Source organism: Calypte anna, chromosome 3, assembly GCF_003957555.1.
Source record: "Calypte anna isolate BGI_N300 chromosome 3, bCalAnn1_v1.p, whole genome shotgun sequence".
In the NCBI taxonomy this organism is placed as follows: domain Eukaryota; kingdom Metazoa; phylum Chordata; class Aves; order Apodiformes; family Trochilidae; genus Calypte; species Calypte anna.
In genome coordinates, this window is record NC_044246.1 from 10,402,332 (window position 1) to 10,427,654 (window position 25,323).

The 25,323-nt window shown below is 42.5% G+C and overlaps 1 protein-coding gene across 1 annotated transcript; it reads right to left on the reverse strand.

Moving 5' to 3' along the window:
- Positions 1–338: 338 nt before the first annotated feature.
- On the reverse strand, positions 339–24,090 carry SRD5A2 (steroid 5 alpha-reductase 2). Its single transcript, XM_030448202.1, has 5 exons — positions 23,800–24,090; positions 4,080–4,243; positions 2,178–2,279; positions 973–1,123; positions 339–405 (listed from the first exon to the last, which is right to left on the reverse strand). The coding sequence occupies exons 1-5, from the start codon at positions 24,081–24,083 to the stop codon at positions 339–341; spliced, it is 768 nt and encodes a 255-aa protein (XP_030304062.1). The 5' UTR covers positions 24,084–24,090.
- Between the last annotated feature and the right edge of the window lie 1,233 nt (positions 24,091–25,323).

Below are 25,323 nucleotides of genomic sequence, written 5' to 3' on the forward strand. Positions count from 1 at the left end.
TCAGATGACTTACTCCAAAATCACAGGCTTATTTTCTATTTTTCTACATCAGTTTTTAGTCAATGCTTTTTCTCTGATGTGAGTGCAGTTACCTATCCATTTTCCATGTGTAGAGCTCTGCTGATAAGCAAACGTGTTGTTTGGGGATTCCCTTTGCCCAAAACTATCTGCATTTTCCCCTGTAATTACAAACAAGAACTCAAGTTCCAAGTTACCTTCTTGCTTGTTACAACCTCAGGTTATCATATGTACAATTCATTATAGTCGGACCTAACATTAAAACTAGGAATTGAAAAAAAGCCCTATAAAAACAGAACACAGAGTCCATATTTCAGTCATTAAAAAACAAAAGGAATCAAGGCTTTCCTTGATTTTGGATAGTCCGTAAATGTCTTGAGATAGAACCTGAAAGAAAATAAGCAAGAGAGTGAACCTGCATATATACAAGGACACTGCACAGTCTCAATACATCTCATCTGAAGAACCTTAAAATTCTTCCAAACTGCCTTACTTTGTAACCTCTGCATGTTATTCTGCAAAAGAGTGTTCTGAAACTATTTCCAGCAGGTTATTTAATTAAGTGAAAACTGATAACACTGTTCAGGTTCTAACTGACCTTCAAAATTCAGAGCAAGGGGACATACCTACTCTGAAGGACTGCAGAGGTTGCAAGGGAACCCTTAGGAAAGATTCACATATATAAGGTACAGTAAAAAGAGGCTTTAACACAGCAGAAGCAGGGAGGTAACTCACGTTGGATTAAATTTCAGGACCAATCAACTCAACAGGAGCTCCAGCTGACTGCCTTACTTTTACCCAGTTAGTTGCAAATAAGCCAATACACTTCTTGTACATAGCATTAAAATTCAATTTTATCTTGAATCCTGGCCCTGCTCCTCTGCTTCTCCCTGACATTTTGCAGACTGCACTTCAAGAGCAAGCAGCAGCATATGACAAGAAACAGACTGGTACCTGTGGTGGTGATAAGCACGTGGCCCGATGCAGCAAAGAGTAAAAAAGGCAAAGGCGAAGGCTGGTAGGGACCAAGTTGCTATTGCAAAACCAAACCATTCCACAATTTCTCCAAAGTAGTTGGCTCCAGAAACGTAAGTGAACAGTCCTCCTGCATTGACAGACCAAGGATGTAATTTTTACATTCATCCCATGCACATGAAAAAATCTTTCCCGTAGATTATCCCAAAGTAAAGGATAATCTTTTCCCATAAAGCCAGCAGCAGAATGTGCTACCTGTCTTATTCAGAGCCCACAGCAGCAACCTAAGCCCACTGCCCTGAAACCATTGGAACCCTGGCCAAAGGGGGATCTTGTGCAAGGCTCACAAAGGTGATTCTAACACAGAGGCACTTTCACAGCAATTTCTTTCCGTTTGGAAAAGGCCTTATAAAAGCCCATTATTAGACTTAAATTTAAAAATTCTTAACGCTAGCCAATTCTCTTCAGGCCCTAAAAATATTTTGCAACTCCACTACCTATAGTGAAAGCAAAATCTGCACCTTAGTTTTGCATCTTAGTTAATCACAATGTCTAGAAGAGACAGTTAAGTATTGGAGGTGAAAAACTCCGGGTGAGAGATATTATCATCCATAAAAGGCCAGCAGAAGGAGCCAACACCAAAACTAGGAAAGTCCTGGATCCCCATCCATATTGCTCTACAGAGCTAGAAATTTCCTGGTTCACTGTTCTGACCCATGGCCACTCTTCCTCAGCAAGCCCCACCTTGAAAGAGATGGAAAGGAAATTCTGCACCTTGCATCCTTGGTGTTATTTTTTTTCCCTAAAGTTTCCACTTTAAGTCTTCCTTTTGCACTGTAAGAACTCTACTACTTCCTCTTCCTGGGCATGGAGAAGATTAAACCCAGCTACCTTTTACAAGGCTAAAATCCTCTTTCTGTCCCCCACTTCAATCTTCTCTAAATTACCCAGTCCATTCCCTAAAACCTCTCCTTACAGCTAACATATTCCAGATCCTCTTGTTGCTTTTTGTGGACTGTCTGCAGTCATCTCACACTACTCCCAGCAGCTCAGAGAGGCACCTGATCCCATTACCTGTGCCATGCTGGCATCCCTGCTATTATTGTTGCTTTGCTGTGAATTCAGTCAGAAAACATTATCTGTTCTGCCCTACTTTCTCCAAGGGGTGGGCAATGAGAATATACCTTGAGGAATCTTGTAAGTGACTTCCCCAGGTTTCCTCAGCTGGCGCAGCAGGAGATCACTGTGAATGTTGATTCCCATTCCCAGCAGAAATAAGAGGAGGCCTAAGAAAAAAAAAATCAAGAGACATATTAGAAAGCCAGATCTGTCTGGTTATTTCTCCTTAGGCACCTCTGTGAGGTTTACCTTTGGAGCAGGCAGATGGGACACCTAATGTGAGGTGGGTGGATGCTTTTTCAAGTCAAAAGATGCACTGCTAGTGAGAAGGCTACTGAGCAGGAGAAGCACAGGTGACTGGTGACAAATAACCCTACATCTGTGTGTCAGTGGTGGGATCACAGTCCTCTCGGATCACCTGCAGTGGATATCCCCACTGTGGAGAGCCCACTGATTTGTTGGTGAGACCAGAGCACTTTCAGCTGCACGTCCCAGCTGGCCACAGTGAGCATTTATTAAGAATCAAGGTGGTGGATAAAGCACCCAAGTGACACTGCTGGGTGCTCATTACTGCAGAGTAACCAGGGAGCTGTAGGCAAGCACCATTACTCTCCTTTTACAGCTGGGGGAAGAGGAGCCCAGAGAACACAAACTTATCCAGCACATCACCAGAGCTGGGAAGGGAACTCACACATTGGGGCAGCTCAGTCCCCAGTCAACGAGGCCACTTGGGGAGAGCTTTGGGCATGCAGGTGGAGCAGTTAATCTCTGGAGGATGCTGACAGCTTCTGGCCAGAATGATTCATTGACAATGCTCCATTTAGCTGAAAAACTAGAGGCATTTGATTGACAAACTCTGCAGGTGACATGCCCTACATTTCATGCCACATTAGACACTGAGAAAACCACCTCTGACAATGATTGGGAAGCAAGGAGAGAAATAGAAGTGGTGTGTGCTACAAAGTGTAGGAAAAAGACAAAGTGCTGATAAAACCTCAACACTTCCAGTAACAACAGAAGTTTAGACTCTGTAGAGAAAGAATATGCTGCTTGGGTTTTATTTAGTACTCCAAGCACTGCTAATGATAAATTAATTTTTTTTTTTGTTAAATATATATTTTATTTATCATGCAAATTCTGTGATGTGTTGTTTCCTTTTCTAGGGTATGGGAGCCCTTACTAAGCAAAGTCCAGGATTTTTAATATATGATACTGTCTGAAAAGACTGAACTTGCATGCACAGTCTGAAACAGGGTAGAGCAGGTGCCTAGGTTATTTTGTGCTTGTCGTACTCAAAACATTTCCTCAGATCTGCACATTAATCCTAATTTCTATATGTGCATTTGAAAAAAAATCTTCTGTGCAGCACTAAAGGTGCAATGCCACCTAGATGCTCTTGCTCACTTGTTCTCTCAGGGATTTTACAGGGTGAAATTCAGCAAGGCTTTTAAGTTACAGAATATTAAAGGGCTGTATTAACATACAACCAGACTGTGCGTGATCTCTAATCTTCCCATGTGCCTTACACAAGAAAAAGAGTTCTTTGTCTCTAAAGCCTCATTTATGCTGGGGTTTCCCCCTTCTTTTCTCTCTTGGTTGGAATAGCCACATCAAGTGCAAAGCTCCCTGGAGAGGAAGAGAAAGCCACAGCTTGTGCTTGCACATGGCCACTGTCGGGTGGACACTGTGCAAGGGCACATCCTGGTTCAGCTTCCAATAAAACAAGGCTGGGGATTTGAGACTAATGCACAGTGTCATTTGTCTTCAAAGGTGGCTGCTTATCAGGAAAAAAAAATTTAAAAAGCCACTGCACATTTATTTGTTTTATCTGGGCCAGCAGGCAGGTTTTATGTTGATTTCCATCATAACTGATTTGTTTCACATGTTCAGTGAAGATTAGGACATAATTCAAAATGCTTACAAATTGCTTGCAGATTAGATCTTGGGAATCCCAGAGCTATAATTACCTGATGTAAATCTGATGTCTGTGCACCAATCGCTGGGATATTCAGCGCAGTAAATCAGGTAGTACCCCTGGAGGAAGCCATTATAGATACAGAATAACGTGCCAAAGAAAAGCAATTGGAGTGGGAAAGGTCTGCCTCTAGTGAAGAAAGGGTAAATAAATGTCCTAAGGTAAATAAGAAAACAAAGTCAGCACATTACTCATGATGATGTTGTATTTGCAATTTCTCAGCAGTAGGGAGAAAAAACTTTAACAAAACACAAAATATAAAAAGGTCAATGAAGGTTAGAAAAACCGAAAACAACTGTAATAAAATCAGGTGAGCAACTAATGGAAATAAGAAATACTGCAGATACCCACATTTTTCAGTCCTTCAGGACCGAACACAAGGTGGGAAGCTAGACATCTGATCCAGAGTCACTGCAGCTTTGAGAATATCTCTCTGCCTTCCTTTTCCCTTATGGGCAAAACAAGGAATTTGTGCCCACAAACAGCCTTTTCATTTTGAGATCTGGGCAACCCTTTTGCTGTAATTTTGCTGACAGCCAAGCAAAGGATGCTGTGCAGGTACCTGGGTATGCTGATATTCAAACCAAAGTCTGTGGGGCAGTAGCAGCTGCAGTCTTGCTTCAAGTACTGTGGAGAAGCTTTGTTATGAAGAAGACATTTCTGATCCCACTGTTTGGATTGATCCCTGAAGACTTCAGCCCCAAAGACTTCTGTTCATCTCCAACACACAGCAGCTCTGTCCTGCTCTGCCCAGACACTTTGATGCAGAAACAGAGCTGCCTTGCCCCCATTCTCTGCCTCTCCTCAATGCTTCCAAACTCATCTTTACAATAAGAGTTAAAACCTAAGTTTACTATGCTAAAGACCAAGACTTCCATGCAGAACCTAGGGCTTCCATAGACAAAATCTGTGCTAACACTAACATCAACATGTTATAATTTGTGTTTATGTATCTTGGGTTCCTGTGCATGTATCTCTCTTGACACTTTGGGCAATCCATATCATCCCTGGGAGAGTGAAGTGGAGAAGTATATTCATATTTTTTAAGCGGTGCTCATCATAACAATATGTGAGCATTGTTGATAAGAGATCCACATCCTGGGTTGCCTATATCAAATTAAACAAGCTGAGGCATGAGATGTCATAACGTCATAAATCTAGATTAAATCATACTGGACACTTCTGAAAATGAGTAAGCAGAGTACAGGTAGCAACAAGTTAATGTATTCACTGCTTTCCAAAGCAAGATGAGCCAGATTTCCAGCAACTAAGACAGCTGTGGTGTAGAAGTTCTAAATATTTCTAAATATAGTGCAACCTAAGAGACATGCAAAATATTTTTCAGATAGTGGTATCACATTTGTTTTACTTCTTACATTATGGAAAGGAGTGCCCTCTGGAGTGGTGTTACCAATAATTATTGGTTTTGTCCTTCAGGAACGAGATGCAGGAGTTATGGATGGCAAGGCCAGCTTTAGCACTCCAGTTTGGCTGTTGAAGTAATATTGATAAATTGGATCTAAAGAGCCATGAGAAAAAGCAGAAATCTGACAAATAGAAACTTGGAAACAGCAAAATAGAAGAGAATTATATCAAACAACACAAAGGGAGTCTAGGAGAGAAATTTATACAGAAGATTAAAGTGGGACTTGCACTGCTTTATCCTGTGTCAAAACCAGCTATGTTTGAGTGTCTCCTAATTTTTATAGCTGATGCAAGCAGAAGATTCTAGCACGAGCTGGCATTCCTCAGCTCTAGACAAAGTTGGTTTTTGCTGTGGTGCTTCCCAGTGCAGCTGATGCAGGATGAAGGCTACAGACCCTTGAAAGGTGACTTGTCCTGCAGTAACAGGAAGGCAAAAATCAGCTGTAGACCTATCTACTCTACCATGAATGCAGTGGATGCAGGACAGAAAGAATCAGAATGCAAAATATAAGGGGAGGAAACTGAAATCCTGGCATGGGTGAAACCCTGCCTCATACAGTTTTGAAAATCAGTTTGAAAGTCAGGAATTCATCCAAGAATCTTTGTTGTGGAATAACTTCTCCAAGGAAGTCTCCTTGGGTCTATAAATCCAGAAGCCAGATTCAGTTCTCTGTATCTGAACAATGCCCTGAGCTTTTGTTTTAATGCAGCACTTGTCAGCTTGTACATAGCTACTCAAGGGTACGCAAGCTGTTCCTGATGGGTTTTGCAAAAAGCAACTGAGATAAATCAGGGGTACTTAATAGGTTTAAATATTCCATGGAGGACTCTGCATCTCTTCTGAAATTACTTTGCAGTGTGAAAATCAAAGAGGGGCCAAAGGCAACCATTTTAGAATAATAGAACAAAAACTGGCCTTTTGAATTCAGACCAATGACAAATTTGACCTTTTTCTTTCAGTGCAACATGGATGACTAATCCTTATTCCTTTATTATCTTTGCTGGCCACAGGCACTGCATCTGACTAAGCCATTGCCAATAGCTTGTTTTAAATGAGCCAACAATAAATTACTAATCTTCTTTTCCATCATTTCTTTTCCATAAGAACAGGTTTTGAAAAGGAAATAATTTGACATTGTATCAAATTTCATCTTAAGGGTTCACCTCCTTGAAAGCTCCAGAGACGTCACCCAAACTGAGGGATAGGTTTGGTCTTTCCATAGTAGGTGGAAACTTTTTCATAAATGTTACTGTAATAAACTAAGAGTGGACTCTCAGTCCTCCTCCAGCAGCTTCTTAGTTGAAGACATTTTTGATGTTGCTGTGTCTTTCTCCTCTCCTGGGATGACATGCAGTAGTTCAGGTAGTAGCAGCTCATGTTTCCTGTCTGGGAACTAGAGTTGTTTCCAGTGCTCATGAGGTGTTTTACACCTGGAACACCTGGGTCAAGAGCTCAGAGCTGGAGGCTGGGGAGGACACCACTTCTCTCCCTCCCACACATGCACTACATCACCCCCTGGGACACCAGATGAAGGCTGTGTCTGCACATCCAGCCCTCTGCCACCAGGTCCTCTTCTGGGCCTAACTGTGATGAACCAGAGCCTTGGAATCAGAGATACTGCAAGGGCAGGCAAGGCTGGTCTGATGCCTTTCACTTTGAAGGAGGTTGCTGGCCATAACCCACCTTATCCTACCAGTGCTTGCGTACTGTCTCCGTGGCCATTCCTCTGTGACCCTGACCAGTCTCAAGAGAGTTATGGACTTTTCCTGACCAGGGCTGCTCCTGTAGGGATTTTTTGACTCCCCTTGGGGGATGGGGTCAGGGCCTGCCTTGAATCCCTGGTAAGGATGAAAATGTTAACCTGAAAAGATTGGTGTTCATATCTGGGGAGGTTACAATGACCTCAAACAAGTTTTATTTGCATCAACAATTAACAGCATAGGAGCCTTTGCCATAGGTTGTCACTGGAATCACTGGGAGCTGCTGGGGAGCTGCTGGCTGCTTGACCTACCTGACCACTTGGATGAAGGTTCAAAACATGACAGCTTTCTACCTGGGGTATCTGTGATGTCTTGCACAAAGTCTCAAATGACACATCCCAAGCTGCTAGAGAGTCTCTGCTAAAATCTACCCTTAAATACTTTCTTTTCAAGCCAAATCCTGTAGGTTATTTGTGGATTGCACTCTGAGGTAATATTTAACTTTTACTATTTCTGAGTTGTGTTCCTCTGATTCTCACTGAATCTGATGGGCACAGTCTGGCACCTGATTTTCCTATGCCAAATTGAAAGGGTTTCTGTTATCCTAGGTTGGGTTTATACAAATGCAGCTGTTAAAATGTCAGCTGCAAGCAACAGGCAATCTTGCTATCAGTTCAAAGGGGAAGTAAAAGAAAAAACCCCACAATACTTTCAGAAGATAAATGAAGCATTTTAAACCCCCCCCTCTTCAGGACCTATATAGATGCCCCAGCACCACAAACTGGAATAGACCCCGCCTCATGCCTCATGTTGCCTTCCTCAAACATCCTACCCTGACATGCTTTGCCCTTCTGCACTTACTCTTATGGACTCTGCAGTAGCCCCAAAAGGTCAACAAGCCCAATTTATTTAAACAAGGACAGCAAGTAGGTTATGAGCAGCCTCTTTTACTACCCAGGGTGGACCATACCCCATGTGCTGAGAAGGTGTGCACAGTGAGACATGTTCTGGCACAGCCTCAGGAACAAAATCTGAGCTATGACCCAGGTCACAAACACACCAGGAGTGCCAGCAGGCAGAAATGACCAGCAGGCAGTTTAACTTCTGGCAGTACCCACTGCAGGTACAGGACAGCTGGAAGATCTTCAGTATTGCAGTTGTATCATGTCCTGATGTAAGGAAGGCTGTAAGGTCAGGAGCTGAGCTTTTATTCTGGAGCTGATCCCGATGGCACAGTGGGGGGGCAGTGGCTGTGCTTGCCACCAGGTGACAGCCAGATGCAGGGCACTTCTTCCTTGCAGAGCAGGGGGATGCTCCGTGCCCGATTCCTGCATCACAGGGACTCTGTAAAACCATCAGATAATTGTAGTTGTTGCTGTTCCAAGTTGTTGCTGTTTGCAAGCTCATTTTAGATCATTGTCTGTAATGGGAGCAAGAGAATTCCCTTTTTATTTTCATCGTACAGATTTACAGATCTAGTTATGACTAACACAAAGCTGGAGTTAATTTTTCTTTCCAAGCTGCATGAAAAACATCCTACTTCTATGTTTCTCCAGAGATTTCTGGACCAGATTTTGATTACTATAATTTAGGGGGCAAAAAAGATACACGTGTTACTGAAAATCTTACATTATAAAACAACAGTAAGCTTGTAATGTCAGGTTCATTTCTGAATATTCTGTCTAAAAAACTTTGCTCAGTCCATGATCCATGGGCTGTCTGTGGCCCTTTTATGAAATTCATCCAACCTGAAGCCTGTCTGTAGGGACATTCTTCCTTTGAGGTCTCTTAGTAGCAGGTTCAAGATTGGATGAAGAATTCTGGCAGGAGCAGGCTCATCTTTCACAGGCACACATCTGATCAAGGGATGGGAGGACTGAGGAAACCTTGGCATAGATGGCACCATGCTTGGGTTTGAGGAGCTCTTGGGAAGAAGTGCAATGGTGCAGGAAGTCTGGGCCGCACTGACTTAAGGCACAAGCAGCAGAAATACTCAGTGCACCTTCTTAGGAGGCATGGAAGACATTGCCATTCCCAGCCATTGGGGCTTCTGAATTTGGACTGGAGTTCAAAAAGGACAGGAGTTTTCATAATACAGAAAATAATAAAGTTTGAATGCAATGAAAAGAGATGTCAGTTAAATGTAATAGAGAAACAACACTGAAGAAAAGAGCTCAGTAGGACTGGGAGAAGAAAGACAACCACAGGTTACAGGCACAAGCAGGTTCCTTAATAAAGAGAAGATGAAGTGTAAAGGTTTGGAATGCATAATTATTTTCGTATTTCAGGGGATAAATTGTATTCCATTTAAGAGAGGCAAAAGGAAGTGGCTGCCCTGGGCAACAGACCACAATTTACTGCATTTTCTTTTGAATAATCTTCTGCTACAACAGAGAACTGACTGTGAAGGACTTTTGCTCTAATCCAATGTGATAACTTCAGGGTTTCATAGTGTCTCACAACTCATCTAATTTCAAGGAATGTGAGCTACACAACACTTGATCCCAACACTATGAACACCCTGAAATCAGTCATTTTGAGCATTTAGCACTAGTCAGAAGTGCCTCATTGATTGGTCCAAATCTTAGGTGTGCTGTACAGCAAGAAGGACAAATAGAGTTTAAGGATGAAACTGAATCCTCTTCACCTTGCATACAGCAAGTAATAGATGTGCTGTACTTAGTAAAGTACAAGTTAAAAAAAGGAAAGAAAGGCAAAATAACAGGACAAGTATTTGGTTTTAATTAGTCAAGAACTGTGTAGCCTTGACTCCAAGGCAAAAATCTTTGGTCTTCTAAATTTACTATAACAGCAGGCAGGTTTCAAAAGTGTTTTGCAAGCTGTTGGGTTTTTTTTTTAGTTACTTCCTTACTCTTCTTGTTCTTCCATTATTTCTGAATCTGTCACTGGAAAAATCTGGTATCTCCCAGTGGTCTCTAACATCCAGTTAGATCAAACAAAGGAGAATTCTTCCTTGTCAGTGGTGGAAAAAGAATTAAATCATTAATAACACTAATCTTTTGTACTGGCTTTAGCAGGTATACTTCAATTATTATGCATTTTTTAAAAGGATACCAAGAACTGAATTGTTTGGTTTGGTGCATCAGCAAGTCACAATCCATGAGCAAGTTACACTCAGTATACATTCATATTTGTACATTTATTCTATAGGTGTTTCTATTTTGATCTACAAACACCAAATGGGGTTTAAATATTATTAAGTACTAAATTTTATTTATCTTTGCTATTAGCTAAACATTTATTTCTTCCTTTTGCTCTGTAATATAGAAATGAACTGAACTAAACACTGGGGAAAATTGATTAGATGCCCAAACCAAGGACAACTGAAACAAAAGCCTAGACCAAGCAGTTAATGTCTTTCTTGACGTGGCCTGCCAAACTGAGCAAATTCATTGGAAAGATTAGGATTTGTTTTCAAATATTTTGTTCTTTCATAGCCAAAGAAGGCAAAGAGAAGCTAACACAGGAAAAGAAATACATCATCTGTACAAATCCCTGTTAAAATCAGCAGCATCCCACAGTTTGTCCTCAGACACTACACAGCCAAGTACTGGAGCCCAGGATGTATGGTACGATGGACTTTTTGCCTAAAAAACCAAACACTGATACTTGTAGCAGCCTCCTTGACCGGGATCTCTTTATATCCACCAGCAGGAAGAAAGTCTTATTTCTATATTTATTGTAAATGATTCCTTTTTCCTAAAATAGGCTTTTTGAGTGATGAAATCAACATAAATTTGATACATTACAGGAGAGGAATGGCAGCAGAAGAAGGTGTCCCATGTCTTGAACTTAGTAAGATTTTTCACAGTCAATCTTACAAGTAACTTGGGGATTCCTGTTTGAGAGCACATTATTTTAAGTGGCTGCAAAACTGATTGTTAAATTGTATCAAGAGATAGTTATCATTGATTCACTATCAAACTAGAAGGGTATTTTAAATGATGAGGTTCTGCAGAAGATTCTTCTGATACATCTCAGTGTTCCCCATGATATGCCAGTGGGGAAAGAAGATAATATTCCTAATGTTTGTTGCTGGCACATCTCAGAGAGATTCTGAGCACATCAAGAGCAAGGGCTTGAGTCTACAATAATCTTGAAATATGATTTCTTTGTTTTACCACAGTAGATTTGATTTAATAAAGACAATAGCAAAATACTACACTAGGGTAAGACTGACCAAATGTAACTGACAAGCTGGAGAACAGGCTGGATAGCAGAGGGAGTGCTGGTGGGCAGCAAACTGAGCATGAGCTGATGATGTCAGGCTGTGGGGAAATGGCAAATGTTAAAAATGTAATGTGGGAAGGGGATGGGGGGTGGAGACACCTGAGATAATCTTTCCTGTTTGCATGGTGTTATTAGGAACTTAGATTATTTTATGTTCAACTGAACTCTGCACTTTGTAAAAGACAATGACAAAGTGGAAGCAGCCCATAGAAAAACAGCTGTGGTCAAGGAAACGTGACATATAGAAAGACTGAAGGACTCTGGGTTGTTTAAGCTAACAGAAAACCAGTGGAGGGCATTATAACAATGTAAGACTGCATAAAAAATAACTGCAAAGAAGAAAGGAGTAAAACATGCTCCTTGTCTGCCAGGAACAAAAGATGAACTAACAGGCCTGAACAGTTGTAGAAAAAACACAGCTTAGACACCAGTGAAGGACAAAGAAGCATTGGAACATACTAGGTGGAGGGCTGAAGGACTCTTCATGTATGGCAATTATTAAAGGACACGCCAGACCCATCAGGAATGGCATACACAGTCCTTGGACTGATCATCTTTCCTTATTTTGTGTGGTTTTCCCAGCAACTGAAATTCTGAGCTGCTGCAGGCTTAGCTGTCACAGGGCACTGGAGCTCATGGAGCTCTCTTCTGTGCTAATTTCATCTGTACAGGACAAATAATATGAAAAACATTTAAGGACCATACATGGCCAGGAACTCTCTGGGAATGGGAGCTTGGAGCTATCTTGGTCAGAGAGGCTCTGACAAGAAGCTGGGGTGAAGGGATGACATCTGGAATTCGATGAAAAAAAAAAAACTAGCACAAGTAAAAATTCTTATTCGGACTGCAGACTGAGCCCAATGCCTGGCCACCAATCTCAGCTGAAACCCTAACTAAACTTGGTTCAGATTTATACTTGAGTAGAGATTAGAGGACAGGACAAAGGTCAGCCTGACTAGATGGATTGTGGTGATGACAAATACGCAGATCTTAATGTGCTTCATGATTACCTCTACTACTTGATAGTATCTAAAGCCAGCAGTACTTAACAACTATGAGAATGTTGTTTTATCTATGCAATGGTGTTGTCCAAAGCTTAGCCCGCCAAAGCATATATTTCATCCAGGTATCTCATTCTTCTCCAGAAATAACCACTTGATATTTATTAAGACAGATCACTTTGTTCCTATTGCTAAACTGTGGGTGTCTGCCAAAAGCATGAAATATGTGCCAGAGTAACTTAAGAGTAACTTAAGCAGACACTACACCATGCATTTCAAAAAGCTCACTGCTCCACTGGAGCAGAGTTCAGGGAGTTCACAGAGGCTGAGGGTGTGAGCACAACAAAAGGACAGGAAAAATGGTACAAAATCTAAATGTGCAAAAATCTGTGCTCTTACAATTGCGCTTTTTTGAGAAAGTGTAATTATTTTCCATAAGTGGTCCACATGGGGCAGAGACATAGCCAGAGGAAGCCAGACTTCCCACCCTGGTCCAAACCAGGACACAGGCATTTGATAAGCTATCCCTCTCCAAAGCTGAATCTTGGTCAGACTGTATCTGAGCAACATACACGAGGCTCTAGGGTTTCAAGACCCATGACTAATAGTCTTTAAAATATTCTTAACTGACTTTTTCCACTCTAATAATTCCTTCTCTTCCCCTTTTGTGCCTAAACGCTTACTCTGTCTCCATTTTGCTCATCCAGATTTCCTGACTTTGTCTTTTCTTTGCCCTTCCTTCTTCATACTCTCACCTTTGTGGGCCTTCAGGTGTCTTTTTTTCCAGCTAGGAGTTGTCTCTGTTGCTTCCCTATGCCTGCACTCTGCCTCTTTCACTGTGGTTCTTTCACCTTTGTCTCTCTCCCTTTCCAGTTATCACTGTGCACTTTTAGCAACAGGATGGCTCCTCTTGGCCTTCATAACAGGTCTTTGTTCCCTTTGCAAAAGCTTTTCTGGACCCTGTAGCTGGAAAGAACTCAGCAATGCCAGAGGGTTAGTATGGTTTATACTGACCTGCACATGAAAATGTGTCATGCTTCCTGCATGATTTCATTCCACATTCTGTTGGCTTTGCATTGCCTCCATAGTGTCATGTTTCAATAAACTATAAACTCCTTGCATAACTGGGACATACAAAACCATGGATCTGCTCAGCTGCTGCAACAGAAGCTGACTGTTCCAGAGCAATGTTGGACACTTGTGGGCATCTGGGGAGGTGCAGACCTCTTAGTTTTTCTCTCTCCTAAGTGCCTTTGCAATTGGTTTGTGTGAGGGAGGAATAGGACTGGTACCTGATGGTGAAAGGTTTGGGGTTCCAGTGTGTGGGTAACATGTCCTCCACCTGGGGCCTGTAACCTCAGAGTCAGAGGCAGCATGGTCACTGCTCCCATCCACAGGGAGGAGGATCCTACCTGCTTTGCTGGTCATCCAAGGAACTGTGGATGCAAAGGTCATCCAAGGAACTGTGCTGTCAGAAGGGGTCCCAGAGCAGGACCCATGCTGTGGGGCTACAGGAGACTGAGATACATACACAGCAAAGCACCCGGGTGCAGGAGGTGACAGCCAGCAGCAGTCTCACCCTCAACATGAGATTTGACACATCTGGATTGCCTATTCTGCTTTATAATGTAGTTCAAGATTTTAAGCTATGTGTTGAACAAAAAAAATCTGTGAGAAAACTGAGGCTGTAAACTAAAGCAGTTTTTCTGTAGCTCTGTATTTTAGATGTTTCTATCAAAAACAGTTTTAAATCCTGCTTCAGGTGAGAGTGCCTCTCTCACCATGCAGCACAGTGATGGTAGAAGGATTCCTGGCCATTTCACCACAATCCACAAAGCTGAAAAGTGCATCACTTATTTGTTACTGTGCAAAGAAATACTCTAAGAAACTGAAAAATTCAGCAATAAACCTCTGCAGCCATTCAGGCCTGTTGTGTATTGGGAAAGCCTTCTTCATAACTGAAGTGATCAGGAACATTGCATACATTTTTTTTACAAAACAGTAAAAAATGTCAAAGATGAAAATTCTAATTCTTAAATTCCTAAAATTATAATTCCTAGATCTTTTGGCTCACATTTTGAAGAATATTGATTGAAATGTCTAACATTTGGAAAGGTAGTAATCCTGAACCTCTATGGCCTTATGACATCTGTGGCAGTACATACACACAGAGGAGCAAAATTTGAAGTGGTCAGGTCAGATCCTGAATTTCTGCTCACATTACAATTATCAGAGAGCTTAATAACCTCTCGTCTTTCCCTAAGAAAAATGCTACCATGGCCTGACTGAGTCATGGTTATCTTTGCTCCCTCCCAAAATGTGTAAAGAGATTTCCTAACACTGAAAGCTGCTGAGTGAACACTCAGCACATCAGAAGTGTCTCCTAATACCTGGATAGTGTCCTCTCACAAAATCTCCTTTCTTCTTCCATTTCTTCTCACTCCTGCCTCACTTTCTGCTCTCACTGTTTTTAACAATTCTCTTACCTGTCCCTTCCTCTGCTACCCTCGTTCACCTGACCTTTTTACCACCTTCTAGCCCTGATTATAAACCTCACCGTGTTTTTCATTTCTCTGCATTTGAGACAACTCATATTTTCCTAACCCATGCTGCCAGGACTCCAGCTAGGAGACCACTTCTTCCCTGTTGAGCACCCTACCAGCCAGAAACACATGAAAAGTCCTGCTCTGCCCCAGCAGTGCCAACCTAGACAATACTTGGCTGGATTGTAAGCTCACACACTGTGGTCCTGCTCATAGCCTCAGATGAACCAGAGAAACTGCTCTACACAGGCAGACTCTGAAGATGTTAGATGACAACATTTGTTTGAACAGATACAGATGCATTTCCCACAAACAACTCCACCAAGTTTGAATTGCTTTTCCTAAGAAGAGCCAGACACCTCTCTACACTTTATTAGCCTTAACTCAGGCCAAGTTTGAAAACATGGACATTTTGGTGATTCTTTTATTTAAAAAAAAATATTTTAAAGAGAAGCAGATGAACATGAAGGACTCAATAGCATAATGTGAATGCAAGCCTTTTTTCCCTCTCTTTCATTGTTCTCAGAAGCAGCAAAACTTCTATAGCTGCATATGCATTGTCCTGCCCCAGATGTCTGATGAGAGTCACTGGAAGGTTTGCTTAGCACAACACGGTCCAGAGGTATTTTCTTGTGCATCTCTAGCAGGGCACCACACTGATGTGAACAGACAGCTTTGAACTAACTTATTCAGAGCTCTCCAGCCTTCCTGCCCCACACCAAATGATAAGAAGAAGGCCTTGCTCAAGGGGATTTGGCTTTCCAGGGAAAAAGGGGATCCAAGGGGATTTGGCTTTCCCAGCCTATCTTTACCAGAACATCAAAGAGCTGCAGTTTGTCACTCTGCCCCAGGATCTGCTCCAGAACAGTCCTGCCTGTGAATGGATCTGTTCCTTAACATCTCTGTTTGGCAAACCTGTCTTTATTAAACAGGACATCTTTTAGCAGGCCAACCTTGATATGGTGACATTTTCCAACAGTGTTTCTGGAAGACAGTCTCCCAGCATGGAAAGTCTTGCTTAAATTGGTAAACTCTGCCACAGTTATAAGCAAAATAGTATCTCACGTATGGCCAAAGTTGGCTGTGGGTGTTCCTTCTTTGTTACGTGTGTCTAAAGAGTAATTATGAAGGAGAAATTTAAAATCAGCTTCCATCAAATGGGACTTTTTTCAGGTCACATTTCCACGTACCTTTCCAGGAATTGTGAAAATTTCTGCCTGTCTTTAGGTATTATTTGGGTAGCAACTGATGTTTCAAAAGTTCACAGCTAAGTAAAATTTAGCTGGGTCTTAAAATTAATTTGGACCTCTAGAATACGTATACATTTTTCTTCTTCTCAGTTAACTTTCCACATCTTCCTGCTCCAAATTTTAACCCAATTTTAGTACTAATTTTTAATGTAATAATTGCACTGCTATTGTTGTATTTCTGTGATGATCCAAAAATAATTAAAATGTCATCTGAGCAGTTAGCAAAGATAACAGCTCACATTCAAATGGGTGTACATGTAGATGAATTTATTTGACCAGATTCAATAAGGATTACTCTACCAGTCAATTCTAGATATATCAATATCTAGAGGGACAAAAGGACAATTCAAGGTGTGTAACTTAATAATTACAGTTTGATTTATAGTTTGAAAGTATTTATCATTATTCTTCTTGATCAAAATTAATTTTGAAAGAGATGCCAAGAATATTATAAATTAGTATATTATATTAAATACATATGTTGAATTTGAACAAAATACCAATTTTCATTAGGGGAAATAGGTGCAGTTTCTGGGACGGATATTTATTTATAACCATAATACTAGGATTTTATTGCATAAGTATAACTATTTTTTATTTAAAAAAATAAATTTAACTCTTAATTTATTTAACTTTGAATTCAATTCTAACTCTTAATTGAGCTCCTCAGAACTGGCAAACAATCTAATTATATAAGCATTTGAGTACACAAAGGCACCTGTGAAAATTTGCCCTTTTGTCAAACTACATTTATTGCCTCCGTAATAAAGTTCTACCACCACCTATAAAGCCTGCTTCCCTTACAGTAAGAAACAAAAGATCCAGACTTGTGTACCTTGAAAAAACAAGGTCCACAACAACACTGTGCATATGGAATGAGCCTTAACATTTTTCCCTTGCTTTTTATTTCCTTCTAAAGAGCACCCCCAATAAAGGAATATTACAGAAAGATTAAAACAAGTAATTTCCTTGTTTGGTAAAATGCTTGGTTTTTTTAAATAAAAGCACTTACTGAAATTCCAGTATACATTTTAATCTTCTTTTTCTCTCTGTCTTAAGTATAATTTTTATATGCCTTTTATAACTCTGTTTTTCCAGGATGAGCACCAGGAATCTGGTAATGCCAATCAAAGTCTCTGCATCCTCATCGGTCTTATCAAAGCTCAGTTTGGTGCTCAGAATGTGTCTCCCAATAAGGCTTTAAACTCCTCATAGTGTTAGATATCAAGTGCTGTAACTTTCTCACTGGGCACAAACCTCACATGGGTAAGATCAGAGGGATCTATGTGTGCCCTGGCTGGGCACTTTGGGTCTCTGCCCTGGGACTTTAATTTGAGCAGCTCCCTGCACAGCAGCTGGGACTGAGTACCCACTGTGTGTATTTATACAGATACGTACACACTTAGACATCAAAAGATTGTATTTCTTATGAGAAACAAAGTTGCAAAAGAAGAAAAGAAATGACTAAACGTAACTCTAGGTGTTAACAGAAGCGTCTCTTTAAAATGCTGGTTATAGACAGCAGAGTGGGGTCCCAATTAGCACCCTGTCTTTTAAACCAGTACCTTCAGGATTAGCTTTGAAGGTCAGTGAGACAGGGCCTCCCCCCTGCCTGACACTGTGCAAGGTGACATCTCCTCTGCTCTGTCACCGTTCCGTCTTCCCCACTTCTAAGAGAAATGCAGCATTAAGGTTCATATGGAATTTGATTGTGATGGCTTCCTCTCGTGGCCTTATATTTTATTTCGCAGCTTTGGTTTTTGAAGGTAGACTTCAAAATGGAAAAGCAGCAAACAGGCTCTGCCCTAACACCTGAGGGCTTCAGCTGGCATTCTACGTGTGTTCCTTAACCAGCACAGTCGCCCTAGCAGGAAAGGCTGTGTTACAAACTGAATGTAAAGCAGAACACTTTGGAAGTAATTTATCTCAAGAAGTATTCCTGTACGTACATCTTATGTCACTCATCATTTTCAGCTCATGGGTAGCTTTTCAGAGACTGCATGATCTGCAGATGGCAGACTTGGCATTCAGCACTTTTCTTCACTTTCTTCTTCCTTTTCTCTGCCTTCCCATCCCATCAGTTTTGGAGACCCTACCATCACAGTCCCTACGTTATGAAAGTGTAGAAGCTATGAACTTACCTAAAAAAGATACAATATACTCAGATTTTTAGGATGTGTGCCTTAGCACCAGAGAATATTTGGATTTAATAGAATCCACACTATGCTGGGTTTATTAAAGTGCATATTGAGACAGGAAGAGTTGGCTAAGGACAGCAGACAACGAGGAAGGAAGTGGGACTGGGAATCCTTCCTTTCCCTTTCCTCCCCCCAGCAGCAGCAGCCTGCCCTCAGCCCTTCAGGACAGCCTCAGGGAATGCTCCATCTTCTGCTTGCCACAAAGAGAGAGGCTGCTGCCTAGCGGTAGCAGAGAGGGAGGGAGAGCGTTCTGCTGACACGGATCGCAGCAGGCTGCTGGATGCTGACTCTGGATTAAGGTGGGAAGCAGGGGAAAGCCTTCTGGCTCATCCACTTCCCTCTTGCTTCCTCCTGGGTAGCAAATCTTTGTATTAGACTGTGTGAGGGGAGGGCTGGCTCTTTGGCCAGTAGTTTGTACCCATATGGTGGAATCATGGAATGGTTTGGGTTGGAAGGGACCTTAAGGTCCATCTTGTTCCAGCCCCCCCTGCATCAGTAGGGACACCTCCCACTAGACGAGGGTGCTCCAAGCCCTATTCAAACCTGGCCTTGAATACATCCAGGGATGAGGCACCCACAACATCTCTGGCCAATCCATTCCTGTGTCTCACCACCCTTGAACAGAAGAAGATGACCATCTCCTTTCTCTTTCAGCAGTGGGCTGGACAGGAGCACAGCATGCACCAGACCTGGCTCACAGGGCTCCATTTGGCAAGCAGAGGGACCCTACAAAGTCCTTGTCAATAAGAAACCATCAGCAATAACCCAGGGAGCTTCCAGAAGAGGGTTAGAGTGGTCCTTACAACACTCCAGCACATTCCTCAACCTGATAAGAAATACAGAATTACCATTGATAAAGCTACCACGTGGCACAAATTCTAGACAACTGGTGAGTATCAGTGTGGGTAGGACAGCATCACTGAGCACCAAGCCAATAAAGGTTACTTTAAAAACAAAGAAATACAGCTATACAAACAAAAAACATTCCTCAGGTGTGGTATACTGTAATTTTGATTACAATTGTGGTTACCCCAGCTCCACAGTGCTCAGAGCAGCCTGGAAACACAGGGTTCCTTAGTGTGACTCCAACACAAAAAGCACCCTCCTGACCAGTAACCATGAGAGTAGCATATGGTAATAGGAAGGTGATGTTGACTCAAGATATGCTACTACAAGTCTGATATTGTATTGTACATTCAACACTGAAATTATCATTTTAAAATGTATGTAGGAAGTGAGGAAAAGAGCCACAGAAAGTATCTGAGGACAGAGAGAAATAAATCTCTTCCACTGTGGACCTTGAACTGTGGTCCAGTGACACTACAGATCTGGTTTAGGATACCTCAGATCAAACAAAAAATGTTGCAGCTGCTTGATCTCATATGCAAAAGCAGGAAAAATTAATATTGCTGGCTTAAACCTGTTACTAAATTTATGAAAAGGTAATTTTATCCTGACCAGCTTCATGCTGGATAAAGTATCATGTGTCTGCAGCACATTAACTGTGTCTCTTCCCCGTAGCTGTCACAAATCCTTGATAAAAACAAAATTTCATTATAAACACCATACCATGTGCAGTAGTTAATCCATCAGAAATATGATCATGTCCTCCTATATTATCTGGGTCACACTGGTGCAGAGGGCCTGACAGCTCAGTAACAAGTAAATTGGAAGATGATCTGATTGCTGCATAAGTAGTATCACAGTAAGAAAATACTACAAATAATAAGGAATGCTTTAAATTAGCACAAAGAGAGAAATATCAAGCATCAATGAAAGAACATCAAGGATAGTCAAACTGAAGCAAGACGTTTTACACAGATTGTGTGAGTGATAATAAAAGAGTTGATAAGGCTACACTACCAAACAAAACTGTATTCTACATAGAAAAGGATGGATTCTTCATCTTCTGGGGTCTTCAGATCAAGACTTGAAGTTACTCCACAACAGATGTTTCAGCCAAACACAAGCTACAAGGGCAGCACAGCTGATCATAACATACAGGAAGGCAGAATAGAGAGCATAGTAGTCCTTTAAAAATCTGTTTCTCCATCATGAACTACATTGTCCTTTTTAGCATACCTTTAATCAAAACTTCCCTTTCACATGCCTGTTTATTTTAACAGATGAGACAAAATTAAGAATGATAAAATTTTTTCTGTGGAAAGAAAGAAGTTCTTATGAACGTATGTGAAATTATGAAATTATGAATAATATACAAGGAAAATGTTCTCTGTTTCATACAAATCACTGCTTAAAGACTGATGTCAGATGATCAGTAGTAAAAGTACTAGACTAACAAAATAAATTTATAAATAAAAGTGGATGAAAGAGCTTTATTCACCTCAAAATTTTAAAGTCAGAAAAAGTGCAGTAAGCTACATCCATTAAGTAAATTTAACTTTATTATTGATCAATTGTATATTTTACTTGTTTTACTTGCAGTCAAGTTTAATCATGAATGCATTTAAAACTGTTGTTAGGTTTTTTCCAGTAAAAATAAATCTAATGGCTGCTATATCAAAGTACTGGATCTCTTTTCAAATACCACATGCCAATGAAATGCCCTAGCCCAGTGTGACCAGTGCTCCCTGCTCTTAACCCCTGCTGATATGGTTGGCATAACCAGTGCCATTTTTTAAGGCAAACAGGGATGATATTTAAGTGCCCCAAGCATGTGTCACCCCCTCCACTTCTTTCTACTTCTTTTTCAGCACTGCAATAAGTTTGCCCAGCAGGCATCACCCATTACAGAAGATAGAAGCATGACAGCGAGTGAGACACTGCCTATAAAACCCTATAAAATCCAGCAGATTTAGATGGGAATTGCTGCTGGCCAGAAAACCCCACATTCCCCCAGTGGTCAGGGTCACCTCCATCATTGCCATCTCTTCCTCCGAGGACTGAGTTCTTTTAAGTAAAGTCTGAGTCTAGATTACAATATCACACACTGGTTATTAGGAATTTGACCCTATCTGCAGAGGGTTACATTTATTTACCTAGACTAAAAAGTATAGGTAAATAAAAATTCTTTAAATTAAGAAAGCTAAGCAAGTCATTATAAATTCTGTTTAACTTCAAGATATGCTAATTGCTAGAATTTCAGCATAACAATAAACTATGTTAACTGCTAGAAATTGTAAATAACAATAAGTTCTCCTGATTGCTAAAATTTTTCTATAATGCAAAGGTCTAATTGTAGCTACAACCCTGTGGCCAATGGTCTATTCTATGTAGGACCCCGCAGAGAACCTATCTGTGCCCATCGCACCAGATGACGCATAGAAAAACTCCTAATTTAAGATTTTTGTTGCTCTTGTACATAACAGTAGAGCACTAAAATGTAATACAACTTTTCAGATATTAATTGATTCAATAGAATCTCAGAATGTCTTTCTTGAGAGAAGATAATACACTGTAAGAACCATACTGGAGTGCCATGCAGTATTAGAAACAAAATTGAGTGTTATACACAACTGATTAAAATGAGTTAAAATGGTTAAAATTTATTTTCACAAGGTAAAGAATATACTACAGCCACAGATGAGAAGACCTCCAAATTATTTGAGAAAGAAAATGTATGAGAATGTAGTGCTTCTGCCTAGGTCTAGCAGTAATCTTGAAAAAGAAACCTCTGACTAAAAGGATTTATTCATACCAGTGGGGCAACATTTCTTTCAGTTTTCTCATAGTGCTTGTTGATTTCTGTGTTTCTGAAAAAAATCAGAAATTCTTGAGAATAACAGAATACATGAAATCTAGTATAACTGTATGTAATTAATACATCTAGCTTTCTGGGAGCCAAATGTGTTAGAGGTAGTGGACTCCAGCTGACACAGTAAGGTAAAAAAAAGACACTGTTAGTGATAACAAATATATCTCTATCATTGTGTTTTAGCACTTCAAACCATTCTCTGTTTTAAATTTATATATGACAGATTACAGTTTCTATTCCTAAACTCTCTGCAGAGGCAATGCAGATGGATTTTTAACATACTGATTTTGAAAATAATAATAATAATAATAATAATAATAATTTTGATAATTTATCAAATGATTGTTTTCTATTTCTAGGAAGCAAAATAAAAAATAGAAATGGCAATCAGGGTTAAAAACGGCAAAACAAGCCGGAAAAAGTTTTGCCCCAGAATTTACATAGATCTTTCCTACGTAATGACATAACATTGTCACATGCACTTGCCATTTGGGAAAAGCCATTTTTTTTTCATGAACAGAAAACCAAAAATCAAATTCCTAATAAAAGAACTCTATAGAAAAGGGAAGTGGAGCAGAAGATAAAACATTCAGTTCAATATGTCAGAAGATATATTCTGGTGATACACTCCAGAACCAAGTATCACTGACTACCAAGTCAGGTGACAACTGTAGAGCTATATCACTTCAAAGTTATCACCAACAGTGGATCAAAACTCTACTTCTTCTTTGAGACCTGATGAGTAAACACAATACTAATTAGAGTTACAGACTTCATCGATATCTGACATGACAGTTTCTAAGGGGGGGGGGGAAATAATTAAATAAATGAAAGATAAATCGGGACTTTGGTAGTGAAGTGGAAATGATGAATTGACCATAGAGAACCAACTTCTGCGATACAGAAAGCCTGCAGTGACTTTGTTTTTTTCCTGTGCTAACTGCACAGCAGTGCGGCTCATTCAGTCCTTGCTCTCTCATTGCTTTTGCGTTCGGGCCATCGTCACGCGTGTTCCCACGGATGCTTTGGCTGCCGGAGCTTCTCCCCGCGCTGCGTGTGCTGCGCTCCTCCCGCCCACAAACAAGCACTTCTCATGTTCCTTTCCGTAATATTTGGATTAGTTTCACCCGAAACTTTGCTCCAGCTTAACGAAACCTTGTGCCTCGTTCTATTTTATTGATTTATTTTTAAGATCAAAATCCAAAGCATCCATCCTCTTTCCCGCTTCAAGCACCCGAATACCACCTGCTCCTTCCCTCGGCGGCCAGGACGGGGGAGAGACGCCGACACGACCGGACCCTACGTTCCCAGCAAAACCCGGGGGAGCGGATGAGCTGCTCCCGAGCCCTCCCGTTGGGGATCATTAGAAGGACCGCGTCTCACACGGAACGGAGTGATGCTGCCCCAACCCCACGGCCCCACCCGGCCCCGTCAGCGCCCATTCCCCCAGCTTCCCTTGGGTTATTCTTTGCCCCGCTTCCCTAGGGGAGGCCGCAACTCTTCGCAGCCGCTGCTCGCCCCCGGAGAGCCGCGGGCGGGTGCCAAGGGCAGCTCCGGGAGATGCCGCGGGCAGGCGGCGGGGACGCGGGGAGCCGCGGGGCAGCGGGAGCCCTGCCCGGCAGCGGTACCTGTAGAAGTAGTGCCAGCAGAAGAGGCAGCAGAGGAGGCGGCAGCCGAGCGGCTCAAGGCGGGGCGGGCTGCGCAGCACCAGTAGCAGCGCGGGCACCAGGAACGAGGGCAGCTCCTGCAGGAACCAGGCGCAGCGCGCCGGCAGCCGACCCCGCGGCCGGCATAGCCGCTCCTCGTGTTTCCCATAGCGGGACGGCACCCGAAGGTACAGCGAGAGCTGCAGCAGCGCCAGGGCGCCCAACAGCGAGCTGAGGGCCAGCACCAGGCTGGGGAAGCACTGCATGCTCGGGGGCGGGCGGGGGGCGCCGGGCAGCGCGGGGCACCCAGGCAAGCAGCCCTCGGACAGCGCCAGCCCCAGCCTTATTAGGGCCGCGGCGGTCACCCCGCCCCGCCGCGCTGCCTCCCATCTCCCGGGCTCGTCAGAGGGCGCAGCCCCTCTCGCCGGCGCGGACGAGGCGCCCCAGCCCGTCCCACGGGGACCTGCCCCCCGCGGGACCCGCGCCGGTCCCTCCCTCAGCCGCCCCGCTTCGGCCCCGCAGCGCCGTGGCGGCCCAGAGGTGGCGGCCGTTGGGTGGCGGCCGTTGGTGGGCAGCGCGAGAGCGGCCGCTGAGGGTCGGGGGCGCCGGGGCTGCCCGCAGCGAGGCGGCAAAGAGGTGCAGAGGCGGCCCGGAGGTGCGGGTGTGGCTTTGCCGACAAGAGGCAATTGCTCCCGGTGATTTGGGAGAGGTGATGCGTCCTTCCCTCTGCCCCGGGGAGGTGTGGCAAGGCTTGAGGCTCGTCGAGGCCCCAACAGTCCCATACGGGGTTGGCTGCGTGACTTCTAGGCCACCAGGCAGATGGCTACTGGCACCTCTTCACAGAATCACAGAATGCGAGGGGTTTGAAGGGAACTCTAGAGATCATCTAGTCTTACCCGCGCAGGATGGCGTCCAGGTGGGTTTTGAGTGTTTCCAGAGACTGAGATTCTATGATTCTATGATTCAATCTGGGCAACCTCTTCCAGTGCTCTGTTAGTGAAGAAGTTTTTCCATAGGTTTGTACTGAATCTCCTGTGTTCCGGTTTGTCACCATTGCCCCTAGTTCTGTCACTGGATACCAGTGAAAAGAGTCTGGTCCCATCCTCATGACACTTGCTCTTTATATATTTAAGCATTGATGAGATCCCCCCTCATCTTCCAGGCTGAACAGACCCAGGTGTCTCAGCCTTCCCTCATGTGGTAGGTGCTCCAGTCCCCTAATCATCTCAGTAGCACTGCACTGGGCTCTCTCCAGTAGGTCCTTGTCCTTTATGAATTGGGGAGACCAGAACTGGATGCAATATTGCAGATATGTTCTCACCAGGGCTGAGTAGGAGGAGAAGGGTAGCCTCTATCAACCTGCTTGCCACGGTCTTCTTGATGCACCCCAGGATGCCATTGGCCTTCATGGCCACAAGGGCACATTGCTGGCTCAAGGCCATCCTGTTGTCCACCAGGACTCCCAGGTTTTTTTTCTACGGTGGTGATTTCTAGCAGGTCAGCCCT